The 26,365-nt window shown below is 40.5% G+C and overlaps 3 protein-coding genes across 4 annotated transcripts in view; all 3 read left to right on the top strand.

Annotated features, from left to right (window-relative positions):
- Positions 1–3,163: 3,163 nt before the first annotated feature.
- Positions 3,164–4,029, top strand: LOC125882194 (cystatin-B-like). Its single transcript, XM_049565930.1, has 3 exons — positions 3,164–3,292; positions 3,395–3,499; positions 3,741–4,029. The coding sequence occupies exons 1-3, from the start codon at positions 3,221–3,223 to the stop codon at positions 3,870–3,872; spliced, it is 309 nt and encodes a 102-aa protein (XP_049421887.1). The 5' UTR covers positions 3,164–3,220; the 3' UTR covers positions 3,873–4,029.
- Positions 4,030–10,279: 6,250 nt separating this feature from the next.
- The window catches only part of LOC125882192 (cystatin-A-like), a 222,070-nt gene continuing 205,984 nt past the window's right edge, over positions 10,280–26,365 (top strand). The window contains exons 1-3 of one of the 2 annotated variants that reach the window (XM_049565926.1): positions 10,300–10,452; positions 10,555–10,659; positions 10,902–11,167. In XM_049565926.1, coding sequence (XP_049421883.1) covers positions 10,381–10,452; positions 10,555–10,659; positions 10,902–11,036 — 312 coding nt within the window. In that variant the 5' untranslated portion in view covers positions 10,300–10,380 and the 3' untranslated portion in view covers positions 11,037–11,167. Of the gene's footprint in view, positions 10,453–10,554; positions 10,660–10,901; positions 11,168–26,365 lie in introns of those variants that run through there. The other variant, XM_049565928.1, reaches the window with a different exon arrangement.
- On the top strand, positions 15,416–16,548 carry LOC125882193 (stefin-C-like). The gene is made up of 3 exons (XM_049565929.1): positions 15,416–15,553; positions 15,656–15,760; positions 16,008–16,548. Exons 1-3 carry the CDS (start codon positions 15,482–15,484, stop codon positions 16,140–16,142), a joined length of 312 nt encoding a protein of 103 aa, XP_049421886.1. The 5' UTR covers positions 15,416–15,481; the 3' UTR covers positions 16,143–16,548.

Genomic DNA, 26,365 nt, shown 5'->3' with positions numbered 1-26,365 from the left:
GAGACTGCGTACAGGCAGGAGGTGAGTGGACTGAGGCTGTGGTGTGAGGAAAATAACCTCATCCTGAATACAAAGAAGACCAACGAGTTGATAGTGGGCTTTCTCAAGAAAGGCCCTCCTCCCCGCCCTCTTTTAATTGATAACACAGCTGTGTCCATACTTTCAAATATCTGGGAATGCACCTCTCCAACAGCCTCACCTGGCAGGATAACTCGACCAACATTATTAAGAAGGCCCATCAACGCCTGTATTTCCTGAGGAAACTGAAAAGGGCAGGCTTGAAGACAGACATCCTCAAGTCCTTCTACAGGTGTGTGGTGGAGAGCATCCTCACTTCCTGCATCACCGTGTGGTACTGCAGCTGCACAGTGGCAGAGAAGCAGGCACTACAGCAGGTGGTCACCTCTGCACAGAGGATCATTGGCTGCAGCTTGCCACCTCTGTCATCCATCTACACCATCAGATGCAAGGACAGAGCGAGTGCCATCATGAGGGACTCTACCCACCCCGCACATGGACTGTTTGACCCTCTCCCCTCAGGCAGGTGGCTGCGTAGCATCCAGGCAAGGACAACCAGGCTGAAGAACAGCTTTTTCCCAGATGCAGTAAGGAATGGTGGACACTGTTAGACCTTTTGCACTTTTTGCACTTTTAGACCATATATCTGCTGCTCCCCCCAGAGACATACCTGTTCTCTGTGGTGGATTGCCCCCTCTGGGTTGGGAGAGAGTTACTGAATGCCCCAAGAACTTTGGGTAGTGACCAAGAGAATGAGATCATGGATACAATCGGCTGAAATGAGTTTCCCCCGTAGGATGGCTGGAATCAGCCTTCCAGATAAAGTAAGGAGTTCAGAGTAAAGCCGCTGCTCCTTTGTGTCAAAAGGCACCAGTTGATGTGGTTCTAACATGTCATCTCATCTCATCTCATCTCATCTCATCTCATCTCATCTCATCTCATCTAATCTCATCTAATCTCATCTCATATATCTCATCTGGCCTGAGAATGCCTCAGGATCTCCCAGGAGGAGCTGGAAAACATTGCCGGGGGGAGAGGCGTCTGAAGCTCACCACTTTGCTCAACCTGCTGCCCCCATGACCCTGCCCAGGATAAACCAATTAAAATGAATGAATGAATAAATGGATGGAGCTGTGTGAGAGTTCATAAACAGGTGTTTTTATATAGTTTTCTATTGTTAAACATGGTCCCTGATTAAAAACAATAGCATGAGGATACAACTCATTATTAATAACCTCTCACTGACCAAAGTAGGTGAAATATTCATAACACATCCACACCAGGATCACCACATCCAACCTGATGTTACTGATTTTATTTCCAATGAACCACCATGAAACCAGGGGCCCTGCATGACAGCAATCCACACAGTAATCTGTCAAACAGCAATAAAATCTCACAGCCTCTAATGTCTCATAGGATACAGTGGTGAGTGTTTTAAATTGGTAGGGAAAAAAATCATGGTTTAAAAAAAACAGGACAAACTTGCTATTGGGCTCAGCCATGAACACTTCTGTTTGATTCACTAAGTGTAAACATCCACAGTACAGGTGGGCCTCTCAGTGGTGGTAATAACGGAGGGTAAGGGCAGTCAAAATCATTGTGTTCGTTTGGGGATTGAAGACAGTCGAAGCCCATTTCTCTTAGTTTTAGGAGCTTAAACTCAGGAAAGAAGTAAGTACTGGAATACTTTACTCTTGTAAAAGTACTTCTCTCTTCACACTATTCTTATTGAAAGAACATTGGAAAACAGCCTAAAAACGTTGCTTTAAATATCAGAAGCGAGGAAGTTTTTGTGAGACTCTACAACAAAATGAAAACTAAACAACAAAAAGTTGAGATTTGAACTGATAATGTTTCCCATGATCTGTGGTGTGGGTGGTTGTTTGTCAAGCATTGTGACAGTGCCAGCTACTTCCAAAGAATTACCGCTCAAGTACTTAACTGACAATGTTTAATGAACAATGATTAACGAACAGTGATTTGGAAACGTTCTGCTCAGTCATCTCATATCAATCTCAAGGACAGGCCTGTAGCTGAAACTATTTTGTTGTGTTGCTGTGGGAATCTTTCAGTGACCTTGAAAGGAGTGGTGAGGAGTTTGAGTTAATAATACAGAAGTTACACTGGGTCAGTAAATGCCAGTAAACAAACAACACTCTTAACAGCATCTGGACTTAAATTCATTACCAGGTGACAAATTACAGAGTTGGTTAATTGACACTGAATTAACTCTTTGGGCCACATGTTGGTTTGTAAGAGAGAATAAACTGTACTGCGTATAGTTTACAGCAGCAATGACGGGGTCCAAGCAGAGTGCAATCTCTGACTTGACATGACCTCAATGAACACTTGAAAACATATCACATGCATAAATGACTTGGCCTGCTGGGGATTCAAAGCCAGTACCTTTTTATCTGCAGACAGAATGACTTACTGACTTTGTGAATGGGGAGACATGGTTGTTCATACACCTTCTCACAAGTTGAGGCAATGACCTCACGTGTAAAGCTCTGGCATTTTTGTCGAATTAAACTTAAAACGCTTACAACAGTGAAAATGTTGGTGATAACATTCTGACAAAAATCACACACCACGGTTGGTGTCAGGTGTATTTTCACATATTTTGGTGATGTTTGATCAAAAATTTGGTGAAACAGATCTAGTGTTGACACTGAATGTCATTGCAGAGTCACCATTTGACTTATCTGATCATCCTCTGAAACACTTGATGTCTAATATCCAAAGAATGTCTGTCAGTGTTGGTAGCAATTGGATGAAGACTTGTGGAGCTATAGATGCTAATTGATATTGCATGTTCTGAACAATACAGAGTGGTGGACTTCTGAATTGACCACAGGTTGCAATGGGGGAAACATTTGTCACAATTCAGTGCATGTAATGAAAACAGTGTCAGCTCTGTAGGACATAAAGGGGATTTAGATTTGTTGTCAGATACGGCCACTTCAATAAATCATTATCAGATTTTATGCAGCAACTGAGTTATGACCCTAAAGTATGCAAACAGAATTTAGTAATTGTCCCCATTAAGACTTAATGGGCAAATATGGCCATTAAATGTTGCTGCAAGATGCAATTTAAGAAAACTTATGTCACTCAACATTTCTGCAACAAGTCCACACTTGAGACACGTAGAAGCAGACAGTCGACTCCTCTGTTAACTTCAACAGACCTTGTGACAATGGCTACGGGTATGGGAAAATGGAGTGAGACAAAGGACGCCACTGAGGGAACTCAGAAGATTTGTGATCAGGTGAACTTCAATCTACCTTTATTCTTCACAACCTCCACACACAACTCTCTGGTCTGTATTTCAGTCTGGATTTACATCATGTTTTATTCCATTCACACACAGGTGAAGGACCAAGTGGAGAAACAGACAGGCAAGAAATACAGGGTATACACAGCAGTTAAATACAGGATTCAGATTATGGCTGGAGGAACAAACTACCTTATCAAGGTACATAATATTGTGATATTTGAAGAAAAAAACATTTGAAAGTCTTGGATGTGTCTTTGTATAATATTCATGTTGAATTAATTGTGACATCCAGTTGAACCTAATGTCATGTTAAAGTCATGACAGGACAGTAAACACCAGTTAAACACCCCTGATGGTAGAAGATCTTCACTGTTCAGCAACACAAGATCCAGATGAATGTGTTTGTTTAGACGCACAATTTTCCTCTGTTTTCCTGCAGGTTGATGTTGGAGAGGACTACGATCATCTGAGTGTCAACCAACCCTTGGTGGGGTACCAAGTATCTCCATCACTGAGCGGTGTAGAGCAGCACCAAACCAAAGACGCCCCCCTCATGCCTTTTGTAAACTGATCACACATCCTGCATCTTTATTCTGAAATGATTTGACATTGATTTCAGAATTATTTACACACAGAGAAAAATACTTGGTGTTGGAAAGTGAATGCACAACTGTGTAAAGAAATGATAAGCATTAAAGCATAATAAAAAAAATCGATGTGTATATTTATTGTGGTTGTTATGTGCAGCATTTTCTTTTCTTTGTGAACTCTGATTTGTGAAATAGACGTTTGTCTTGGTTGGAAGAAATGGTTACAAATAAAGTAAATTAGGTAAATAAATCCCTGCAGTTCACACAAACCTTAACATGATCATAGAGATTTTAAACATTCTCATGTTTGTGAGAACTGATCACACAAACCAGGAATCATTTTCTTGCTGTCAGTTACTTGCCAGGTGTCCTGGAGGAGGAAAATGTATTTCATACATCCTTCTGAGATTACTAAATGAGAGTGGAGCATACAGAATCTGACCCAGCGAGGAATTACACTCACACTGAGTCATCTCTGCAAACTTTTCTGAACAAAGCAATAAATAAATAATAAAAAATAAGTACATTTAAAAAAAATAAACAAAACAATACACTTAACAAGAGCAAGAGTATGGAACTCAAAGAATCATTTTATTCTATTTACATTTCATTTTATGTCTGTGAAATAATCTTCTATCAGCTCTGTGAGGCTGGACTGAGGCACAGTGTTGGTTTTTTTTAACTATATGCTAACACACTCACACTGTCGTTAGGATTCATCTGGGTTGAGATTTTTGCCAGTCCACTGTTGAGGTTTTGTTTTAAACAATAATCAAAGTTCAAAGTGGGTATTTGATCATTTTATCTATATCTATATATATACAGTACAGGCCAAAAGTTTGGACACACCTTCTCATTCAATGCGTTTTCTTTATTTTCATGACTATTTACATTGTAGATTCTCACTGAAGGCATCAAAACTATGAATGAACACATGTGGAGTTATGTACTTAACAAAAAAAGGTGAAATAACTGAAAACATGTTTTATATTCTAGTTTCTTCAAAATAGCCACCCTTTGCTCTGATTACTGCTTTGCACACTCTTGGCATTCTCTCCATGAGCTTCAAGAGGTAGTCACCTGAAATGGTTTCCAACAGTCTTGAAGGAGTTCCCAGAGGTGTTTAGCACTTGTTGGCCCCTTTGCCTTCACTCTGCGGTCCAGCTCACCCCAAACCATCTCGATTGGGTTCAGGTCCGGTGACTGTGGAGGCCAGGTCATCTGCCGCAGCACTCCATCACTCTCCTTCTTGGTCAAATAGCCCTTACACAGCCTGGAGGTGTGTTTGGGGTCATTGTCCTGTTGAAAAATAAATGATGGTCCAACTAAACGCAAACCGGATGGGATGGCATGTCGCTGCAGGATGCTGTGGTAGCCATGCTGGTTCAGTGTGCCTTCAATTTTGAATAAATCCCCAACAGTGTCACCAGCAAAACACCCCACACCATCACACCTCCTCCTCCATGCTTCACAGTGGGAACCAGGCATGTGGAATCCATCCGCTCACCTTTCCCAAGGCCTCACAAAGACACGGGCGGTTGGAACCAAAGATCTCAAATTTGGACTCATCAGACCAAAGCACAGATTTCCACTGGTCTAATGTCCATTCCTTGTGTTTCTTGGCCCAAACAAATCTCTTCTGCTTGTTGCCTCTCCTTAGCAGTGGTTTCCTAGCAGCTATTTGACCATGAAGGCCTGATTTGTGCAGTCTCCTCTTAACAGTTGTTCTAGAGATGGGTCTGCTGCTAGAACTCTGTGTGGCATTCATCTGGTCTCTGATCTGAGCTGCTGTTAACTTGCGATTTCTGAGGCTGGTGACTGGATGAACTTATCCTCAGAAGCAGAGGTGACTCTTGGTCTTCCTTTCCTGGTCGGTCCTCATGTGTGCCAGTTTCAAGCGCTTGATGGTTTTGCGACTCCACTTGGGGACACATTTAAAGTTTTTGCAATTTTCCGGACTGACTGACCTTCATTTCTTAAAGTAATGATGGCCACTCCTTTTTCTTTAGTTAGCTGATTGGTTCTTGCCATAATATGAATTTTAACAGTTGTCCAATAGGGCTGTCGGCTGTGTATTAACCTGACTTCTGCACAACACAACTGATGGTCCCAACCCCATTGATAAAGCAAGAAATTCCACTAATTAACCCTGATAAGGCACACCTGTGAAGTGGAAACCATTTCAGGTGACTACCTCTTGAAGCTCATGGAGAGAATGCCAAGAGTGTGCAAAGCAGTAATCAGAGCAAAGGGTGGCTATTTTGAAGAAACTAGAATATAAAACATGTTCTCAGTTATTTCACCTTTTTTTGTTAAGTACATAACTCCACATGTGTTCATTCATAGTTTTGATGCCTTCAATGAGAATCTACAATGTAAATAGTCATGAAAATAAAGAAAATGCATTGAATGAGAAGGTGTGTCCAAACTTTTGGCCTGTACTGTATATGTACAGTAGCGGCTCGTGGTGAAATTGGGTGGGAGGGCTAACGCATTAGGCCTATGGCCTATACTGATCAATAGTTCAGCTGCAGTAACAGTAACATCACACCGAGATATAGTACCAGGTTACAGCAACAATGCACTACAACAAAACTAGACGCTAACTACAAAAATGTTCTGATGCCAAAAGCTCGCTCTCTCTCTCTCTCTCTCTCTCTCTCTCTCTCTCTCTCTCTCTCTGTGTGCTCGCATGCGCATGCGCACGCACACACACGCACACACACACACACACACACACACACACACACACACACACACACACACACACTGACTATTTTGTGTTGTACACTAGGGCTGGGTGGTATGGCCTAAAATCAATATCATGGTATTATTTTGGGGGGATGCAGTGACGGTATATGGTGGTATTGTCTTCTCTCTTTTTTTTTTACACCATAAATAAAACAATTTAAAAAGCCATACAAGTCTAGGATGGAAACTATTTATCGTCAGAAGTAAAACAGTTGCTAATACATCTATTATTGTGTATAAAACCTTATACAGTATGGATAACGTTACAGGGAAGAGGGAGGGCTGGCAGTTCCCGGGCCCTCTTCTCCCGCGGGCCTGGGTTTGGTGTGGTCGGCCAGGCCTGGAGGTGTGTGAGGCAGGCAGGCAGGCAGGCAGGTCAGCCGGGCCCCGTTCTGCCGCCGTATGAAGGTAACCACAAAAGCAGTACCGCAGTAAATTACTGTCACTGCGAATACTGCCCAGCCCTACTTGGGCCTACCTTATTTGAAGAGAAGCTCACATTGACGGCCTTTCTGGGATGCAAACAGGTTAATCATTTAAGTCTGATGATTTTTGGATGAGGTCCCGCTCGATAGACAGCATTTAAAATAATCCACCTCGCTCAGCATGATGCTAACCCAATTCGCAAGACTCAACGCTCACTCTCCCACTACAGTAACAGCGGGCAGGCCCTCACTGTAGCCACGCACTGTCATTGGCCAAATTAATTTAGCCCAACTGGACAGTAAATCAAGGGGGCTTGTCACGACACCTGTCACTCACAATGTGACAATAATGATTGGAAGCTGATTCTAGTATGGGCTGTAAAAAATCTGCCCATTTAGATAAATCCTGCGTTTTTGTGACTATTTTAGTGCTGTTGAGTGCTGCTATAGGTTCCACCAAATACAATCAGTTCTAAGGTTCAATAACTAATATTTTAATATTTTCAGGCAGTGTCAAAATAGGGTTGGACAAAGACATTTTACCACAGAACAAGGAAGTCAAACAAATCAAATCATTGCAGTAAGATTTTGTACCAGCTAAACGGCTGCTGTTGACATTGCTTCATGACCTCGATTATTTTATGATCTTAAGATAACACCATCCTGTCTGAAGCTGTTTAAGTCTGCTTTATATTATATCATATTATATCTATATTACATTCTGCTTTATATTTCCACAGAAGAAGGAAGTCAAATAAATCTACACTCACTAAACTGGGTCATCTGACCACACAGACACGACCTCTAGAAACCTCTGTGTCATTTTTGATTGTGATCTCAGTTGTAAAAGCCCATTTTTTATCATAGCTCCAAAAGTAACATATCAAAAAGATTTGTCTCATTTTGAATCAGACAATCTGCTGATTAATTCTATATACACGATATGTTATGATCCACTGAAATTAATTTAATTCAATTTTATTTATAAAGCCCAATATTACAAATCACAATTTCCCTCAAAGGGCTTTACAGCATCATACATCCCTTGGCCCTGTGGACCCTCACAGGATAAGGAAGAACTCCTTTAATGGGAAAAAATGGTAGAAACCTCAAGAAGAACAAGTGAGGAGGAATCCCTCTCCCAGGACGGACAGACATGCAATAGATGTCATACAGACCAGTCCAACATAATAAATTTGCAGTAATCCATATGACAAAATGATACAAAAAGAAAGACGGAGACAGAGAGATATGCAGGGCAGACAGTATTTACAGTAGCTTCATTTTAGTAATAATATAATAACAATTATAGTACTTTGGTAGCATATATGTTATAAGCATATATGATAGTTATGTAGGCGACAATAATAATCATGTGTGAATAATAGTAGAAGTATGATAATAATAAAAGCAGAAGTTGTAGGCATCAGGCAGGACCACGGCAGCAGCACAACCATGACACACCATCCAGGCACCGTTGCAATTTGAGGGAACCTGTCAGACAGTGGAGCACAAAGGCTCTAGGGAAGAAGCCGAGTTAGTGACATGCAGTAAAGCAGAGTTAGCCGTATGCAGTAACAGGGCATGAATGTTAGCAAATAAAAAATATCCAGCTTTTCAGAATCTGAGAGTAAGGAGAGAGAAGGTGCTCACAGTGTATTATAGGAGGTCCCCCAGCAGAATAGGCCTATGTCAGCCTAATTAGGGGCTGGTCCAGGGCAAGCCTGAGCCAGCCCTGACTGTAAGCTTTATCAAAAAGAAAAGTCTTCATTCGATTCTTAAATGTAGAGACGAGCCTGATAGCTGAAGGCTCTAGCTCTCGTTCTACTTTTGGAGACTTTAACAAGTAACCCTGCATTCTCTGAACGCAGTGATCTGGTGGGATAATACGGTACCATGAGCTCTCTAAGATATGATGGAGCCTGACCATTTAGAGCTTTGTAAGTGAGACAGATCTTAAATTCAATCCTGAATATGACAGGGAGCCAGTGTAAAATTAGTCATGATATGAGCTGAATTAGTCCCCAGTTTGTTACCTTAGCTGTCATCTTCCCTGTTAGGGACCTGGGTGACAATACCACCGGCCGCAGCTCTCCACAGACCGGCTGCAACCTGGTTGTGCTCGGTCCTTCACACAGTGATTGGCTGTGGTGGGCTTCTCTCGACCAATATGCCAGGGCCGATTTTTTTGTCCAAGTCCAGCCCTGGATGTTAGATTAGTTGATCAGTAAGGAGAGATGTCTGACCAGTTTTGAAAAAGTGAATTCAGAGTTATCAAATGTAAACAAGTGTTGCTTTTCTTTTTATTGAAGCTGATTTGTGAAATAGCTGCAGGTGTTTCAGCTGGCAGAATAGGTGTCAGAATAGGGTTGGACAAAGACATTTTACCACAGAACAACGAAGTCAAGCAAATCAAATCAAATCAAATTGCTGTAAGATGTGTACCAGCTAAACGGCTGCTGTTGACATTACTTCATGACCTTGATTATTTTATGATCTTAAGACAACACCATCCTGTCTGAAGCTGTTTAAGTCTGCTTTATATTATATCATACTATATTTATATTACATTCTGTCTTTATATTTCCACAGAAGAAGGAAGTCAAATAAATCTAATCTCACTGTTTTGACTGACTCATGCTGAACAGTTAAATATTATTCAGACACACAGAACTTAATCTAAGTTTTTTTTATTTCAAATACAGTATGTCATCTCTTAAATCTATTTTATTATATTTTCTGGGCTCAGTCATGAAGACTTGGGTTTGAACATCTACAATATAGGTGTGATGCTCAAACAACATGAAATGAAATAACTTGTTTAACCTGAAGGTCACTTTAATAATAAAGTTGATTTAAAAAATGAACTTCAAAGGGGTTGAAAAATAAATTTACCTGAAAGCCAACTATTAACCAGAGTTTAATCTGATCTTCTGATCTCCAGTGCATAACGGGCCTTTCTCAAGGATGTGTCAATTTTCATTTTAAATGCTGCTGCAAGATGCAACTTAATGAAGCTTCACTAATAATTTCTTGTAACTCAAAAAGTTTCATATGTTTCAGCTGTTGACAAACCTACTGACATCATCTATTGCTCTTACAATGACCACTTTTTCCTTATGTTCCTACATTTATTTTGTACACCTGTACTGTAGCTCCACCCACAACATCGGGTATTAGATCCACCTTCCAGTCTGAGTCCAGGGGTGGTTACACAGTATAAATATATGTGATAACCAGCTGAAAATAAACACTTGAGACACGTAGAAGCAGACAGTCGACTCCTCTGTTAACATCAACAGACCTTGTGACAATGGCTACGGATATGGGAGGATGGAGTGAGACAAAGGACGCCACTGAGGAAACCCAGACGATTTGTGATCAGGTGAGTTTCAGTCTACCTTTATTCTTCACAGCCTCCACACACAACTCTCTGGTCTGTATTTCAGTCTGGATTTACATCATATTTTATTCCATTCACACACAGGTGAAGGACCAAGTGGAGAAACAGACAGGCAAGAACTACCGGGTATACAAAGCAGTTAAATACAGAGATCTGCATCTGTGTGGAGGAACCCACTACCTTATCAAGGTAAATAATATTGTGATATTTGAAGAAAAAAAAGTTTGAAAGCCTCAGGCATGTCTTTGTATAATATTCATGTTGAATTAATTGTGACATCCAGTTGAACCTAATGTCATGTTAAAGTCATGGCAGGACAGTAAACACCAGTTAAACACCCCTGATGGTAGAAGATCTTCACTGTTCAGCAACACAAGATCCAGATGAATATATTTGTTTAGACGCACAATGTTTCTCTGTTTTTTGTGCAGGTTGATGTTGGAGAGGACTACGATCATCTGATGGTTGTCCAAGTAACTGGGACGCGGATCCCATCTCCTCCATCACTGAGCGGTGTAGAGCAGCACAAAACCAAAGATGAGCCCCTCGTACTTTTCACCAACTGATCACACAACCTCTTTCAGCAGTTAAACACTTACAGGCTGCAGTCTCATGTTAAAATGCTCTGCTTCTTTATTCTGAAATGATTTGACTTTGATTTTAATTGTATTAACATACAGAGGGAAAGAGATTTGATGGTGGGTAGCAGCAGGTAAATGCACTGCCTTCTAAAGAAATGATAAAGATTAAAACATTAAAAAAAATCTCTATATATTTCTTGTGGTTCTTACATGCAGCACTTGCTTTTTATACAGTCTGATTCTAAATAGATGTCGTCTTGGATGGAAGAAGTTGTTACAAAAAAAATAGAATAGAAAGAAAATGATAAATGAAAGCATGCACTGCACCTGCAGTTTACTGTTTTTCACCCTCAGTTGAAATCTGAAATATAGAGGCACTATTTTGGTTCGTGTATGTTCAGCAGCGCAATGTGCAAAAGGATGTGGTGAAAGGTGAATATATCCTACATCGGCAGGTGTGGTAACTATGAAATACTCTCTCAGTCAGTAAATCACATCACTGGTCTCATGGCTCTGAAATAGCTGTGCCAAACACAGTTACACATGACGACGACCTCAGTAAACTAAAAGATTTAAGTCAAGCAAATGTCTGAACAAGGTCTGGATGGTGTAGACGATTACAGTGGACCGAAGCTATTTTACCAGTAATTCTAATGTATCTCACCTTGTACATGGTCACATGGTTTAATAATGAATGCTACACAGCAGCATTTATGTGTTTCAAACAGGAGATGCTTTTCCTAAAAAATAAAAATAAAAATTAAATAAATAAGTTAAAAATTGGGGAAAAAAAGAAAGAAAGAAAAGTCTCAATAAGTGAAAGGAAAACATAAAAACACTTTTTTTGGTTGTATTATGTTAAATTTTAAGGTTTGGGATTTCTTATTTAAATTTCAGGTACATTTTTATTATACATGAATATAACCATAATTAGAACTCAGCTGACCTGAGGCCTGTACTCCAAAGCAGGATTTGGAGTTAGCCAGGTAACCTCAGGGTTAACTCTGGGTTTTAAGTACTACAAAGCTGGTTCTCTTTTTACCGGGATAAATCACCATGGCAACTTATGCTGAACAGCTAACCCGCTCACATTTTAAGTGAGTGTTAATTCCCTCAGTTTAGGACCTCAACTCTGCAGGGAGAAGAAGCAGTATTTTACCTGCTTGGGGGGACTTACACACATCCAGGACCAGGGGCAATGTGTCAAAATCCACCTATGCTCTGACCTCTTCTCCAACACACTTATATTCCATTGCTATTGTTGCGATGCATTTCTGCAGATGTGAAACAGTCATCTGTGTGCTTCTATAATGAGAAACATTGCACAAAAGGAGTTTTTAAATGTTTGTGGAAACAGCTAAGAATAGTTTGGGAGAAACAAATTATCCCAAGAGCATGGCGTAGGGGAGGCTGTGTCCTCATTCCTAAGGAGAAGGAGTCCGTGGACCTTATATTAGCCAATTCCAGATGATTTCTCTCTTGAATGTAGAGGGGAAGATTTTCTTTAGTGTGGTAGTGCAGAGATTAGCTAGCTACCTGGAAAGGAATAGCTTAACAGATACTATGGTGCACAGGGCAGGAATACCAGGGTGTTTAGAGCATACTAGCATGATCTGGCACCAGATTCAGGCAGCGAAGATCATCATTCACCTCTGAAAAGTGCCAATCCTTCTTAACATACTTCAAAAACAAAATAAATACCATCTGCAGTAACCTCAACACCTCCAGGATCCCTCCCATCTCCCCACCTGCCTCACCACCCATCACCATTCAGCCTCTGTCTCACTTCTCTCCAGTATCCTCAGCACAGTTAACAACCATCATGACCGGAATAAAAACCTCCATCTGCACTCTGGATCCCATACCATCCAAACTCATTAAGGACTGCCTCCTTGTTATCTCTCCACTCATTACTGGTATTATTAACACCTCCCTCAGCTCTGGTTCTGTCCCCCAAACCCTCAAACTGGCTGCCATCACACCAATCATCAAAAAACACGGTTAAAGCCCTGACAATCCAAGTAACTTCCGCCCCATCTCCAATCTCCCCTTCCTGTCAAAAATCCTGGAACGTGCTTTCGCCTCACAACTCAGAACCCACCTCACCTCCAACAACCTGTTCGAATCTTTCCAATCCGGTGTCCGTTCAAAACATAGCACTGAAACAGCCCTCCTGAAAGTCACCAATGACCTCCTCCTCTCCTTAGACTCCAGACACCTCAACATTCTCATCCTCCTTGACCTCACAGCAGCCTTTGACATCATCAATCACTCCATCCTGCTCTCCCGACTGGAATCATCTCTCCACATCACTGGCACAGCACTCTCCTGGATTCACTCCTACCTCACCAACCGACACCAGTTCATCAGTATAAACAACTGCACCTCCCCCACTGCTTCCCTGTCCCAAGGTGTCCCCCAGGGGTTGGTACTTGGTCCCCTCCTCTTCATCCTCTACATGCTTGCCCTTGGCAAGATAATCCGTCATCATAGCCTCCAGTTCCACTGCTACGCCGATGACATCCAACTGTACATCTCCAGCAAAGCCATCACCAACACCACCCACTCCACACTCACCAACTGTCTCACTGAAATAAAATCATGGATGCAAACAAACTATCTCCAACTGAATAGTGACATCCTCATTGACCCCACATCCCGCACCAAAGCCACCCACAACCTCTGCCTCACCTTCGATAACTACACTCCGTCTCCCTCACCACATACCCGCAACCTAGGAATCATCTTTGACAGCCAGCTAAGGTTTGACCACCACATCAATCACATCACCAGGACTGCCTTCTTCCACCTCAAGAACATCGCCCGTCTCTGCCCCTAACTCACCTTCTCTGCTGCAGAAACCCTCATCCATGCATGTATCACATCCAGACTAGACTATTGCAATAGCATCCTCTATGGCTCATCATTCAAACTCGTCAATAAACTTCAATACATCCAGAACTCTGCTGCCTGCCTGTTCACCCACACCCACTCCCGAGAACACCCCCGTCCTCCAAAACCTACACTGGCTCCCCATCACACATCGCATACAGTTCAAAATCCTCCTCCTCACACACAAAGCACTCAACAACCAGGCCCCCTCCTATCTCACACACTTACTCCACCACCACACCCCCTCCCGCAACCTCTGCTCATCCGAAGGAAATCTCCTCTCACTACCTGCACGGACCAAGAACTGAACCAAACCTGGGGGGACAGGGCCTTCTCCATTGCTGCCCCATCCCTCTGGAACTCACTCCCCAAACCCATCCTTATCTGCACATACCTCCCAACATTCAAGACCATGCTCAAAACTCACCTTTTTAAATCAGCTTTTAATGTATAAGTTTGTGTGTTAAAGGAGCTAATTCTACTACTTGCTACTGAGGTATTTGACCAGGGTTGACTTGTCTGTTGCTGGACACGCTACACTACCTTCGTTATCCAAATGCTTAATCAGAGTCAATGAAGCTTCTTGCGTTGCATCACCGTAACATTTATTCCACAAGTGCATGGCAAAGTCCATCTGTTATATACACATTCGTCTATCAGTACAAAACACACAAACAAAACTGTAGCGTTCCGCGCCATTGTGGTCAAAAACCATTTGCCCTTCCGGGCCAAACACCTGATGACCATAGTAAGGTCACATCCTAAATACCTGAACTCACCAGGTGACAGTACAGTGCCCCCCAATGCCAACACAGTGAATTACACATTTAAACACAAAACCTCCCAATAACATATTTGGCTCCTATATTGTGTGTTTTATACTTTTTTATTGCTGTTTTTTGTTCTGACTTAGCTCTATTTTATGATTTTTAAAAAACTGTAAAGTGTCTTTGAGCATTTGTTAAAAGCGCTTACAAATAAAGTTTACTTATTTATTTTTAATTTATAAAACGTAAAATGCTATAGGCTTGTGCTAAAAACATAAGCATTTTGTATTTGTGGGGAAAATATGCCCAGCAAAAGACAAGTTCTTTGTCTGTGAATGCTGCGAGTAATAATGAGGCTGATTGGAAAGTGAACTAAATATTTTATTCTTGTAAAAGCACAACTCTCTCTCACCCTCTGCTTCTCACTTGTACTATTCTTACTGAAAGAACATTAGAAAACAGCCTAAAAATGTTGCTTTAATTCTCAGAATAGAGAAAGTTTTTTTGGACCCGACAAAGAACAAAGTTCAGATTTGAATGTTTCCTGCTATCTGTGGTGGGGCTAGTTGTTTGCCAAGCATTGTGAGAGGGCTAGCTGCTTCCAAAGAATTACACTGAAATCAATGAATGACAGAAATTAAAGCCACCTTCCAGTCTGAGTCCAAGGGTGGTCACACAGTACATACATTTGATAACCAACTGAAATGAAACAGAGAGACACGTAGAAGCAGGCAGTCGACTCCTCTGTTAACTTCAACAGACCTTGTGACAATGGCTACAGATATGGGAGGATGGAGTGAGACAGTGGACGCCACTGAGGAAACTCAGAAGATTTGTGATCAGGTGAGCCTCAGTCTACCTTTATTGTTCACAACCTCCACACACAACTCTCTGGTCTGTATTTCAGTCTGGATTTACATCATGTGTTATTCCATTCACACACAGGTGAAGGTCCAAGTGGAGAAACAGACAGGCAAGTACTATAGGGAATTCAAAGCAGTTAAATACAGGAATCTGCATCTGATGGGAGGAACCCACTGCCTCATCAAGGTAAATGATATTCTGATATTTGAAGAAAAAAAAAAAAAACGTTGAAAGCCTCAGATGTGTCTTTGTATAATATTCATGTTGAATTAATTGTGACATCCAGTTGAACCTAATGTCATGTTAAAGTCATGACAGGACAGTAAACACCAGTTAAACACCCCTGATGGTAGAAGATCTTCACTGTTCAGCAACACAAGATCCAGATGAATATATGTGTTTAGATGCACAATTTTCCTCTCTTTTTGTGCAGGTTCATGTTGGAGAGGACTATGATCATCTGATGGTCGTCCAAGGAGCTGGGACGCAGTTCCCAACTCCTCCATCACTGCGTGGTGTAGAGCAGCACAAAACCAAAGACGACCCCTTCGAACCTTTCACCAACTGATCACACAACCTGTTTCAACAGTTAAACACTTACAGGCTGCAGACTCATGTTAAAATGCTCTGCCTCTTTATTCTGAAATGATGTGACTTTGATTTTAAATGTATTAACACACAGAGATAAATATATTTGATGTTGGGACGCAGCAGGTAAATGCACCGCCTTCTAAAGAAATAACAACGATTAAACATAAAAAAATCTCTTTATATTTCTTGTGGTTCTTATGTGCAGCATTTGCGATTCTATCGTTAAGTCTGATTTCTACAATAGATGTCATCTTGGCTAAACCTTAACACAGACGTATAGATTTTTAACATCCTTATGTTGTGAGATCTGATGACACAAACCAGGAAACATTTTCTTGCTGTCAGTTACTTGACAGGTGTCCTGGAGGAGGAAAATGAATTTCATACATACTTCTGAGATTACTAAATGAGTGTGTAGTTTGTGTGTTGTAGTATTTTTTTTTTTGTATGTTTTTAGTTTGTAAAGCACTTTGGGGTTGCATTTTTGATGTATGAAAGGCGCTAGATAAATAAAGTTTGATTGATTGATTGATGCATCAAAACGAGGAAATACAGCAAAACTAATTCCTGTCTGCAGCCTTTCCTGAACAAAGCAAAGATAGAGAAGGTTTATAGTCTGCAGGCGGCCATCAGCTCTGTGAGGCTGCACTGAGGCACAGTCGTTCCTTGAGCTAAATGCTAACATGCTCACATTGTCATAAGGATTCATCTGGGTTGAGTTTTTTGCCAGTTCACCCAACTGTTGTTGAGATATTTCAGATATTTCAGTCAGCTTCACTCCATGTAGAAAACACTGGGTTCCTTTTTGTACAGTGTTTCTCATTTCAAAAAAGCACACAGTGTTTCCACAGAAGAAGGAAGTCAAACAAATCAAATCATTACTGTTAGATTCAGTGCCAGCTAAATAGCTACTGTCGACATTGCTCCACGACCTTCATTATTTCATTATTTTATGATCGTACAATAACACCATCCACCATCTGCTTTATATTGTAGGTGTGGAAAATCAGAGGATCCACTCTGACATCATATCTTACACAGATTTGTGTAATAGGGATACAACTCAGTGTTATTAACCTCTTCTACGGTCATGGAGTCTTTACAAACTCATGCTATGCAGTTAAACATGATTCAAACCAACAGAACTTTATTTAAACTTCCAGTGGAGATCCCAGAGTTTCTAAATTTGTCAGGCTGAATTTGGGAAAATGTGTATAAAATCATGCACAGGACATTTAAAACTTGTTCAATTGTTTGAATGTTGCAGCCGGAGGCCTCTTCCCCAGTCACTGAATAATATAATCAATAATATTGTTCATAAACACAATATAGAAATGTCAAATATACGCCTACTGATTCATTAACAATCTGAACACTAGTTTATCATTTTAAGCCGTGAATAATATTATTCCTGTGATATCTCTGTCAGGACTTAGAGCATCTGTGATGCAGTTTAGTAACTTACAATGAGCTGAAAATACTGCAATGATTAAAACACTATATTGTAGCATCTAGTTTATATTAACACTTTAAAATATTCATATAGTAACGTGATTTTGCTCTGCTGCATTTACACCTCATTACATAATAACATGCGTTCTTTTGTGTCAGCTATCAACCACAGTGTGAGCTGATCTTCAGAGCATTAGGGGCCTTTCTCAAGGGCCTCTCGGTTGTGGAAATAAAGAGGGGCAGGGCACTCAGAATCAGTCTGCTGGTACGGTATTGAAGACAACTGAAGCCCACTAATTTTAGTTTGAGGTGCTTAAACAGACAATTGGAAAGCATACTAGAATATTTAACTCTTGTAAAAGCACGACTCTCTCACCCTCTGCTTGACACTTGTACTGTTCTTACTGAAAGAACATTGGAAAACAGCCAAAAAAAACCTTTTAAATCTCAGAACAAATCTTTTAATGTTTCCCGCGATCTGGGGTGTGGCTGGTTGTTTGCCAAAGCATTGTCAGAGTGCCAGCTGCTTCAAATGTAATTAATGAACGATAGAGATTCAGCATCAGAAAGGCCTGCACCTGAAACCATCTTGTCCTGATGTTGTGGCAGTCTTTCAGTGAAAGTTGAGTGTTGAATTTAGAAGCTACACTGTGACAGTAAATGACAGTAAACATACAACATTCTCACAGCTGGTCTGTTGACACAAAATTAAATCTTAAAGCAACGTGTTGGTTTGTAAGACTGAAAAAAATGGGAATTAAAACCTGATGTGTCAGATTCTTATCTGTATGTAAGAGTTTAAGACTTGATGGGTAAATATGGCTGATAAATGCTGCTGCAAGATGCAACTTATTGAAACTTTACTAATAATTTCTTGTAATTCAAAAAGTTTCAAAAGTTTCAGCTGTTAACAAACCTGCTGCAATCATCTATTGCTCTTACAATGGCCACTTTGTCCTTATGTTCCTGCATTTATTCTATTACTGAATAAGAAATAAGAAATAAGAAATAAGTGATACTGGCACAGAGCAATACATCACATTTCTTCACCACAATCATGTGTGGGCTGTGCCTACACCTGTACTGTAGCTCCCCTCACAACATCAGCTATTAGATCCACCTTCCAGTGGATCAAAGTGAGTATCCCTGAATGTGTGTGCTAGATTGCATGGCAATCCACTCAGTAGTTGTTGTTTCTCATTACTAAAGAAGCACATGGACGACTGTTTTACAGCTGTGGTACAACTTCAACAGGGTGGATATTACATGCTTGGTATGTTCATCTGGAGACCTGTGACAGTCACTATTAAAACACATGCTGTCTGTTTTCAGTGCTGCTGATCTAGCCTGGCTCCTTGAACTCTTCCAGAACAGACAGAGTGAACATTAGTGATCAGGAGGGCCACTCATTCACTGGCTCACAGAGAAAATAAACAACACCGCATGTGAACTTTTAAGAAATCATGATTCAGATTGCTGCAGTGGATTAAAGTTGCCTGCTTGTGGAAAGTGTTGAATTCATCCAACCAGTTTCAAAACAAGAGAAAGTGGAATCAGTAAAATCTGACTGATTCCAGTAAAAGCTTGTGTGGCTGTCAAAACTCTCAAAATCATAACTATGTTACGTATTTATATTATAGCATGACCATACAGCCTGAAAATGTTGCTTTAAGTCTCAGAGGTGATCCATTTATGGACACAAAGTCAAAGGTTCAGTTTTTAACCAACAGTGTTTCCAAATGTGACCACTTTGGGACACAAAAAAATCTAGGGCTATTTAATTTCCTGGTTAATCTGTATGGATTTATAGGCAAACCTCTGAACACTAGAGGGAGAGCACTGTCTGTTATTACAGTAAGGACTGCTGAGAAATGATCAGTTTGGGGTTCAGGCCAATACCTCAGATGGATTTTTTAATTTCCATGCAACATTATTTTTGTTTTTTTATGGAGGCCAGGTAGCAAATGGTCATAATGGGGAAAATATTTTCAAGTTTATCAAACAAGTGTTTTATTTGGAGAGTAATAATCCTAATCTGAAATTTTTGGTATTTCTATGTAATATTTACAACTGTGGTTCACGCTAAATACATAAAAGATATTTCAAAGACTTTTGTCTTTGTGATACATACTGTAATGCTACCTGTTGTTAGTGTTTTTGTGATTGCTGTATAATGAGTGACAGTGTTACTGTTGGAAGACAAATGTTGTCAGTGTTCTGTGACCAGAGTCGTACCAAGTGTTCTGGTTGCTTCAGAACATTTTGGATGTCAGATTAACTGTTGTGCTGAGCTGAAGGTTGGTACAGAGAAATGTCTGGTAGGGTTTTCAAAGTGAACTCAGTATAGAGGAATGTGAGTTATCAAACATGTTGCTTTTGTTTCTGTGTAATCTGATGGGTGAAATAGCTGCAGGTTAGGGTGTTTGGTTTCAGCTGGCAGGCAGTGTGAAGACATGGTTGGACAAAGACATTTTTCAACAGAAGCAATAACGACAAACAAACTACTCTAATGAGGCTACTGTTAGATTTAATGGCTGCTGTTGACAGAGCTCCAGGTTCTTGACTGATTTATGATTTTATGTTTACACCGTCCCCTCTGAACATGCTTTAGTCTGCTTTATTTTACATCTGTGGAAAATCCACTCTGACATGCCATCTTGGCCAGACGTGAGTCTTCAGAGATCATGCATTTGGTCGTGTTTGCCCATGTGTGAGTTTCTATTTGTATCTGTCTACCAGATACCCGACCACAGGACCAACCATCTTCATATTTTGAGTGCATATTTGTGACTCTGTGCTCAAGGACCTCTTTTGGCTGCAGTGATTCATAAATGTAGAAACCCAGCCAAGGTTCTTTTTCAGTTGACATTTATGTCTGTGAAAACATGGACGCTTCATGCACATCTTCCCCCCGGCAGCACAGACAATCGATAAAGTCAGTACAATTTCAAGGTGGGTATCCAAAATGAGTGTCACCACTTAAGTATCTGACCAAATGTCTCCCTTTCTGTTTCTGAGATAAGACATTGAAAAATGGTCAGACAAGTGTTTTATGCAGAACATTATGATGTCACAGTGAAGGTGACCTTTGACCTTTTGGATGTAAAATCTCATTACTTGATTATTTTTATCCTACTAGACATTTGTGTGAAGTTTTGCCATAATTAGCCTATACATTCTTTAATTATGGCCAAAAACACATTCTGTGAGGTCACACTGACTTTGGCCTTCAACCACAAAATCCGAATCAGTTTATTCTTCAGTTCAAGTGGAAATTCTCTTCAGATGTTCTTAAGATATTGGAGAATTCACGAGAATGAGATTGATGCAAGATCACACTGACCTTGACCTTTGACCACCATAATCCAATCAGGCCATCCATGAGTCCATGGATGTTTGTGCCAAATTTGAAGTAATTCCCTTGAGGTATTCTTGAGATATCGTGTTCACAAGGATGAGACTGACAACCTGAATACATTTCGCCTCTGGCCGCAGCTATCGCCAACACAGAGGTTTGAAAATATATGTAGAAGCAAGTTTCACAAGAGCCTTCACAATGTAGAAGTCTCCATAACAATAACATTAAACAGATGTCTCTTCAACCTTTGATAAAACAAATGTGTTTATAAATGGTGTTTGGATTATAATTGGTCTCAGTGACATAAACCAGTAAATAACTATATATAACCTGGAGGCAGTAGGTGATCATTTGGCAAGCTAATCTCTTGCACAAAAACACTAAGAACAACCCAGATGCAGGGGACCTAGTGTTCAGAGGTTCTTTAAAATTTCCCCCACTTAGGTTTTAAAATGCACAAAATCCCCTCAAACCACACAGAACAAGACAGCACTGAATTCTCAAAGGACCTAGAGACCTGAGGTTCTGGCTGACAATGTTCGCTAACACGAGGTTTGCCTGAAGTTGAGGAAGGACCAGAATGTCCTGAGTGTGCCTTTTCTCACCCCTCTCAAGTCCTCAGAGACGGCGTCGTCACACCCTGTTTGGCCCAGAGGGGAAATGCACCAAGCTGTTCTCAATTCTTAATTAGGAGTCAGTGCCCACACCCTGTGCAACAGGTGATCTGAATTATACGGTGGCCCTGAAGTGTAAATCACAACGACAAATCAGAAAACACAACAACAAATCAGAAAACACAACAAATCAAAAAACACAACAACAAATCAAAAAACACAACAAATCAAAAAACACAACAACAAATCAAAAAACACATCAACAAAACAGAAACGACAACAACATTAACCAAACCAGAAAAGGTAGGTACCCTCAGGCGACATGAATCGTCGCTGATGATGTCCTGATGTTGTGGCAGTCTTTCAGTGAAAGTTGAGTGTTGAATTTAGAAGCTACACTGTGACAGTAAATGACAGTAAACATACAACATTCTCACAGCTGGTCTGTTGACACAAAATGAAATCTTAAAGCAACGTGTTGGTTTGTAAGACTGAAAAAAATGGGAATTAAAACCTGATGTGAGATTCTTATCTGTATGTAAGACTTTAAGACTTGATGGGTAAATATGGCTGATAAATGCTGCTGCAAGATACAACTTAATGAAACTTCACTAATAATTTCTTGTAATTCAAAAAGTTTCAAAAGTTTCAGCTGTTAACAAACCTGCTGAAATCATCTATTGCTCTTACAATGGCCACTTTGTCCTTATGTTCCTGCATTTATTCTACTATTACTGAATAAGAAATAAGAAATATGTGATACTGGCACAGAGCAATACATCACATTTCTTCACCACAATCATGTGTGGGCTGTGGCTACACCTGTACTGTAGCCCCACCCACAACATCAGGTATTAGATCCACCTTCCAGTGGATCAAAGTGAGTATCCCTGAATGTGTGTGCTAGATTGCATGGCAATCCACTCAGTAGTTGTTGTTTCTCATTACTAAAGAAGCACATGGACAACTGTTTTACAGCTGTGGTAAAACTTCAACAGGGTGGATATTACATGCTTGGTATGTTCATCTGGAGACCTGTGACAGTCACTATTAAAACACATGCTGTCTGTTTTCAGTGCTGCTGATCTAGCCTGGCTCCTTGAACTCTTCCAGAACAGACAGAGTGAACATTAGTGATCAGGAGGGCCACTCATTCACTGGCTCACAGAGAAAATAAACAACACCGCATGTGAACTTTTAAGAAATCATGATTCAGATTGCTGCAGTGGATTAAAGTTGCCTGCTTGTGGAAAGTGTTGAATTCATCCAACCAGTTTCAAAACAAGAGAAAGTGGAATCAGTAAAATCTGACTGATTCCTAGTAAAAGCTTGTGTGGCTGTCAAAACTCTCAAAATCATAACTATGTTACGTATTTATATTATAGCATGACCATACAGCCTGAAAACGTTGCTTTAAGTCTCAGAGGTGATCCATTTATGGACACAAAGTCAAAGGTTCAGTTTTTAACGAACAGTGTTTCCAAATGTGACCACTTTGGGACACAAAAAAATCTAGGGCTATTTAATTTCCTGGTTTATCTGTATGGATTTATAGGCAAACCTCTGAACACTAGAGGGAGAGCACTGTCTGTTATTACAGTAAGGACTGCTGAGAAATGATCAGTTTGGGGTTCAGGCCAATACCTCAGATGGATTTTTTAATTTCCATGCAACATTATTTTTGTTTTTTTATGGAGGCCAGGTAGCAAATGGTCATAATGGGGAAAATATTTTCAAGTTTATCAAACAAGTGTTTTATTTGGAGAGTAATAATCCTAATCTGAAATTTTTGGTATTTCTATGTAATATTCATAACTGTGGTTCACGCTAAATACATAAAAGATATTTCAAAGACTTTTGTCTTTGTGATACATACTGTAATGCTACCTGTTGTTAGTGTTTTTGTGGTTGCTGTATAATGAGTGACAGTGTTACTGTTGGGAGACAAATGTTGTCAGTGTTCTGTGACCAGAGTCGTACCAAGTGTTCTGGTTGCTACAGTACATTTTGGATGTCAGATTAACTGTTGTGCTGAGCTGAAGGTTGGTACAGAGAAATGTCTGGTAGGGTTTTCAAAGTGAACTCAGTATAGAGGAATGTGAGTTATCAAACATGTTGCTTTTGTTTCTGTGTAATCTGATGGGTGAAATAGCTGCAGGTTAGGGCGTTTGGTTTCAGCTGGCAGGCAGTGTGAAGACATGGTTGGACAAAGACATTTTTCAACAGAAGCAATGACAAACAAACTACTCTAATGAGGCTACTGTTAGATTTAATGGCTGCTGTTGACAGAGCTCCAGGTTCTTGACTGATTTATGATTTTATGTTTACACCGTCCCCTCTGAACATGCTTTAGTCTGCTTTATTTTACATCTGTGGAAAATCCACTCTGACATGCCATCTTGGCCAGACGTGAGTCTTCAGAGATCATGCATTTGGTCGTGTTTGCCCATGTGTGAGTTTCTATTTGTATCTGTCTACCAGATACCCGACCACAGGACCAACCATCCTCATATTTTGAGTGCATATTTGTGACTCTGTGCTCAAGGACCTCTTTTGGCTGCAGTGATTCATAAATGTAGAAACCCAGCCAAGGTTCTTTTTCAGTTGACATTTATGTCTGTGAAAACATGGACGCTTCACACACATCTTCCCCCCGGCAGCACAGACAATCGATAAAGTCAGTACAATTTCAAGGTGGGTATCCAAAATGAGTGTCACCACTTAAGTATCTGACCAAATGTCTCCCTTTCTGTTTCTGAGATAAGACATTGAAAAATGGTCAGACAAGTGTTTTATGCAGAACATTATGATGTCACAGTGAAGGTGACCTTTGACCTTTTGGATGTAAAATCTCATTACTTGATTATTTTTATCCTACTAGACATTTGTGTGAAGTTTTGCCATAATTAGCCTATACATTCTTTAATTATGACCAAAAACACATTCTGTGAGGTCACACTAACCTTGGCCTTCAACCACAAAATCCGAATCAGTTTATTCTTCCCAACCCAGATGCAGGGGACCTAGTGTTCAGAGGTTCTTTAAAATTTCCCCCACTTAGGTTTTAAAATGCACAAAATCCCCTCAAACCACACAGAACAAGACAGCACTGAATTCTCAAAGAACCTAGAGACCTGAGGTTCTGGCTGACAATGTTCGCTAACACGAGGTTTGCCTGAAGTTGAGGAAGGACCAGAATGTCCTGAGTGTGCCTTTTCTCACCCCTCTCAAGTCCTCAGAGACGGCGTCGTCACACCCTGTTTGGCCCAGAGGGGAAATGCACCAAGCTGTTCTCAATTCTTAATCAGGAGTCAGTGCCCACACCCTGTGCAACAGGTGATCTGAAATATACGGTGGCCCTGAAGTGCAAATCACAACGACAAATCAAAAAACACAACAAATCAAAAAACACAACAACAAATCAAAAAACACAACAACAAATCAAAAAACACAACAGCAAATTAGAAAACACAACAACAAATCAAAAAACACAACAACAAATCAAAAAAACAGAACAGCAAATCAGAAAACACAACAACAAAACAGAAAACACAACAACAAATCAAAAAACACAACAACAAAACAGAAAACAAAACGACAAAACAGAAAACACAACAACAAACAGAAAACACAACAACAAATCAAAAAACACAACAAAACAGAAACGACAACAACATTAACCAAACCGGAAAAGGTAGGTACCCTCGGGCGACATGAATCATTGCTGATTGGACTGGTCCATCCTTTGAAACGGAAGGACATGGTTTACATGTTTTCATAATATGAGAGTAGTATATAAAAGACACCTTTTTACATGTGCACACACGTGACAGTGTGTGTGTGTATGGGGTGCGTGCGTGTGATGTGCGTGTGATGTGCGTGTGATGTGCGTGTGACGTGCGTGTGTGACAAATGGTGCTAAACGTGTGACAATTGACATGAGGGCGTTGAAAGGAACTTGCAGATTCTCGTGTCTGATCCTGCCTCATACATTTCAAAAAGAAAGGGTAACAGTGTGTGTGTGTGTGTGTGTGTGTGTGTGAGGGTGTGAAGAAGCGCCATGTCACCATCAGAGGAGTGGTTTTGTTGTAACATGTCTATATACTCCTATTGGGGTGGCATGTACTAGATACCAATTGCGAACAGTGGCGGTTGTATATTTTGTGGTACAATTCCGGATGAATTCCAATGGCTTCCAATAAACACAGTGAATACTACGGTGCTAGCGATGATGTTATGGACATGCAATGGAAACCTTATCCTGCTGGTTATTTTAACAAAACAGGGTTTGAGAAGTTTAAAGAATCAAACGTGATAAAGGATTCACTACTCCCCAAGGTCGCTAGTGCTAGGGGGGATGTATTCAAAAGCAGCCTCACTCTCTCTAACCCCAGTAACTATAGCACATTGTCATCTTGATTCCTCTATATGATCAAGGTAAGTTGTTTAATTGTTGTACAAATATATTACGGCATGTCTGGACATGTACTAAGCAAGGGTGTCGATTGTCGTCAGCTGTTGATTTTACTGGAGACCATTCCTTCAAAGCTTTGGAGCTGTTGCCACCACATGTTGAGGATGTTTTTTTTTTCTTTTTTAGGAAGTGATGTGTAGGGGTGTAGTTTGCCGCAGCTATATAGTCCAACCATGTGTCTGTTTGTAACAAACCACAACTGAGGACGCTGATGATCTGTGATTTAAACACGACAACCTTATACAGAGGATCCTTGTTTTCTGCATTTCCTGTCTGAGACCCTACACTCTACAAAGATGGAA

Source organism: Epinephelus fuscoguttatus, linkage group LG21, assembly GCF_011397635.1.
Source record: "Epinephelus fuscoguttatus linkage group LG21, E.fuscoguttatus.final_Chr_v1".
Taxonomy (NCBI): domain Eukaryota; kingdom Metazoa; phylum Chordata; class Actinopteri; order Perciformes; family Serranidae; genus Epinephelus; species Epinephelus fuscoguttatus.
The sequence above is the reverse complement of the archived record's forward strand: the minus strand, read 5'-3'. Positions and strand labels throughout refer to the sequence as shown.

Bases quoted from the DNA above. Each gene is read 5' to 3' on its own strand.
- LOC125882194 (XM_049565930.1), top strand. From the start codon at position 3,221: ATGGCTACGGGTATGGGAAAATGGAGTGAGACAAAGGACGCCACTGAG. The intron at 3,293-3,394 runs GTGAACTTCAAT...ATTCACACACAG, and splicing joins CTCAGAAGATTTGTGATCAG to GTGAAGGACCAAGTGGAGAA. The intron at 3,500-3,740 runs GTACATAATATT...GTTTTCCTGCAG, and splicing joins GAACAAACTACCTTATCAAG to GTTGATGTTGGAGAGGACTA.
- LOC125882193 (XM_049565929.1), top strand. From the start codon at position 15,482: ATGGCTACAGATATGGGAGGATGGAGTGAGACAGTGGACGCCACTGAG. The intron at 15,554-15,655 runs GTGAGCCTCAGT...ATTCACACACAG, and splicing joins CTCAGAAGATTTGTGATCAG to GTGAAGGTCCAAGTGGAGAA. The intron at 15,761-16,007 runs GTAAATGATATT...CTTTTTGTGCAG, and splicing joins GAACCCACTGCCTCATCAAG to GTTCATGTTGGAGAGGACTA.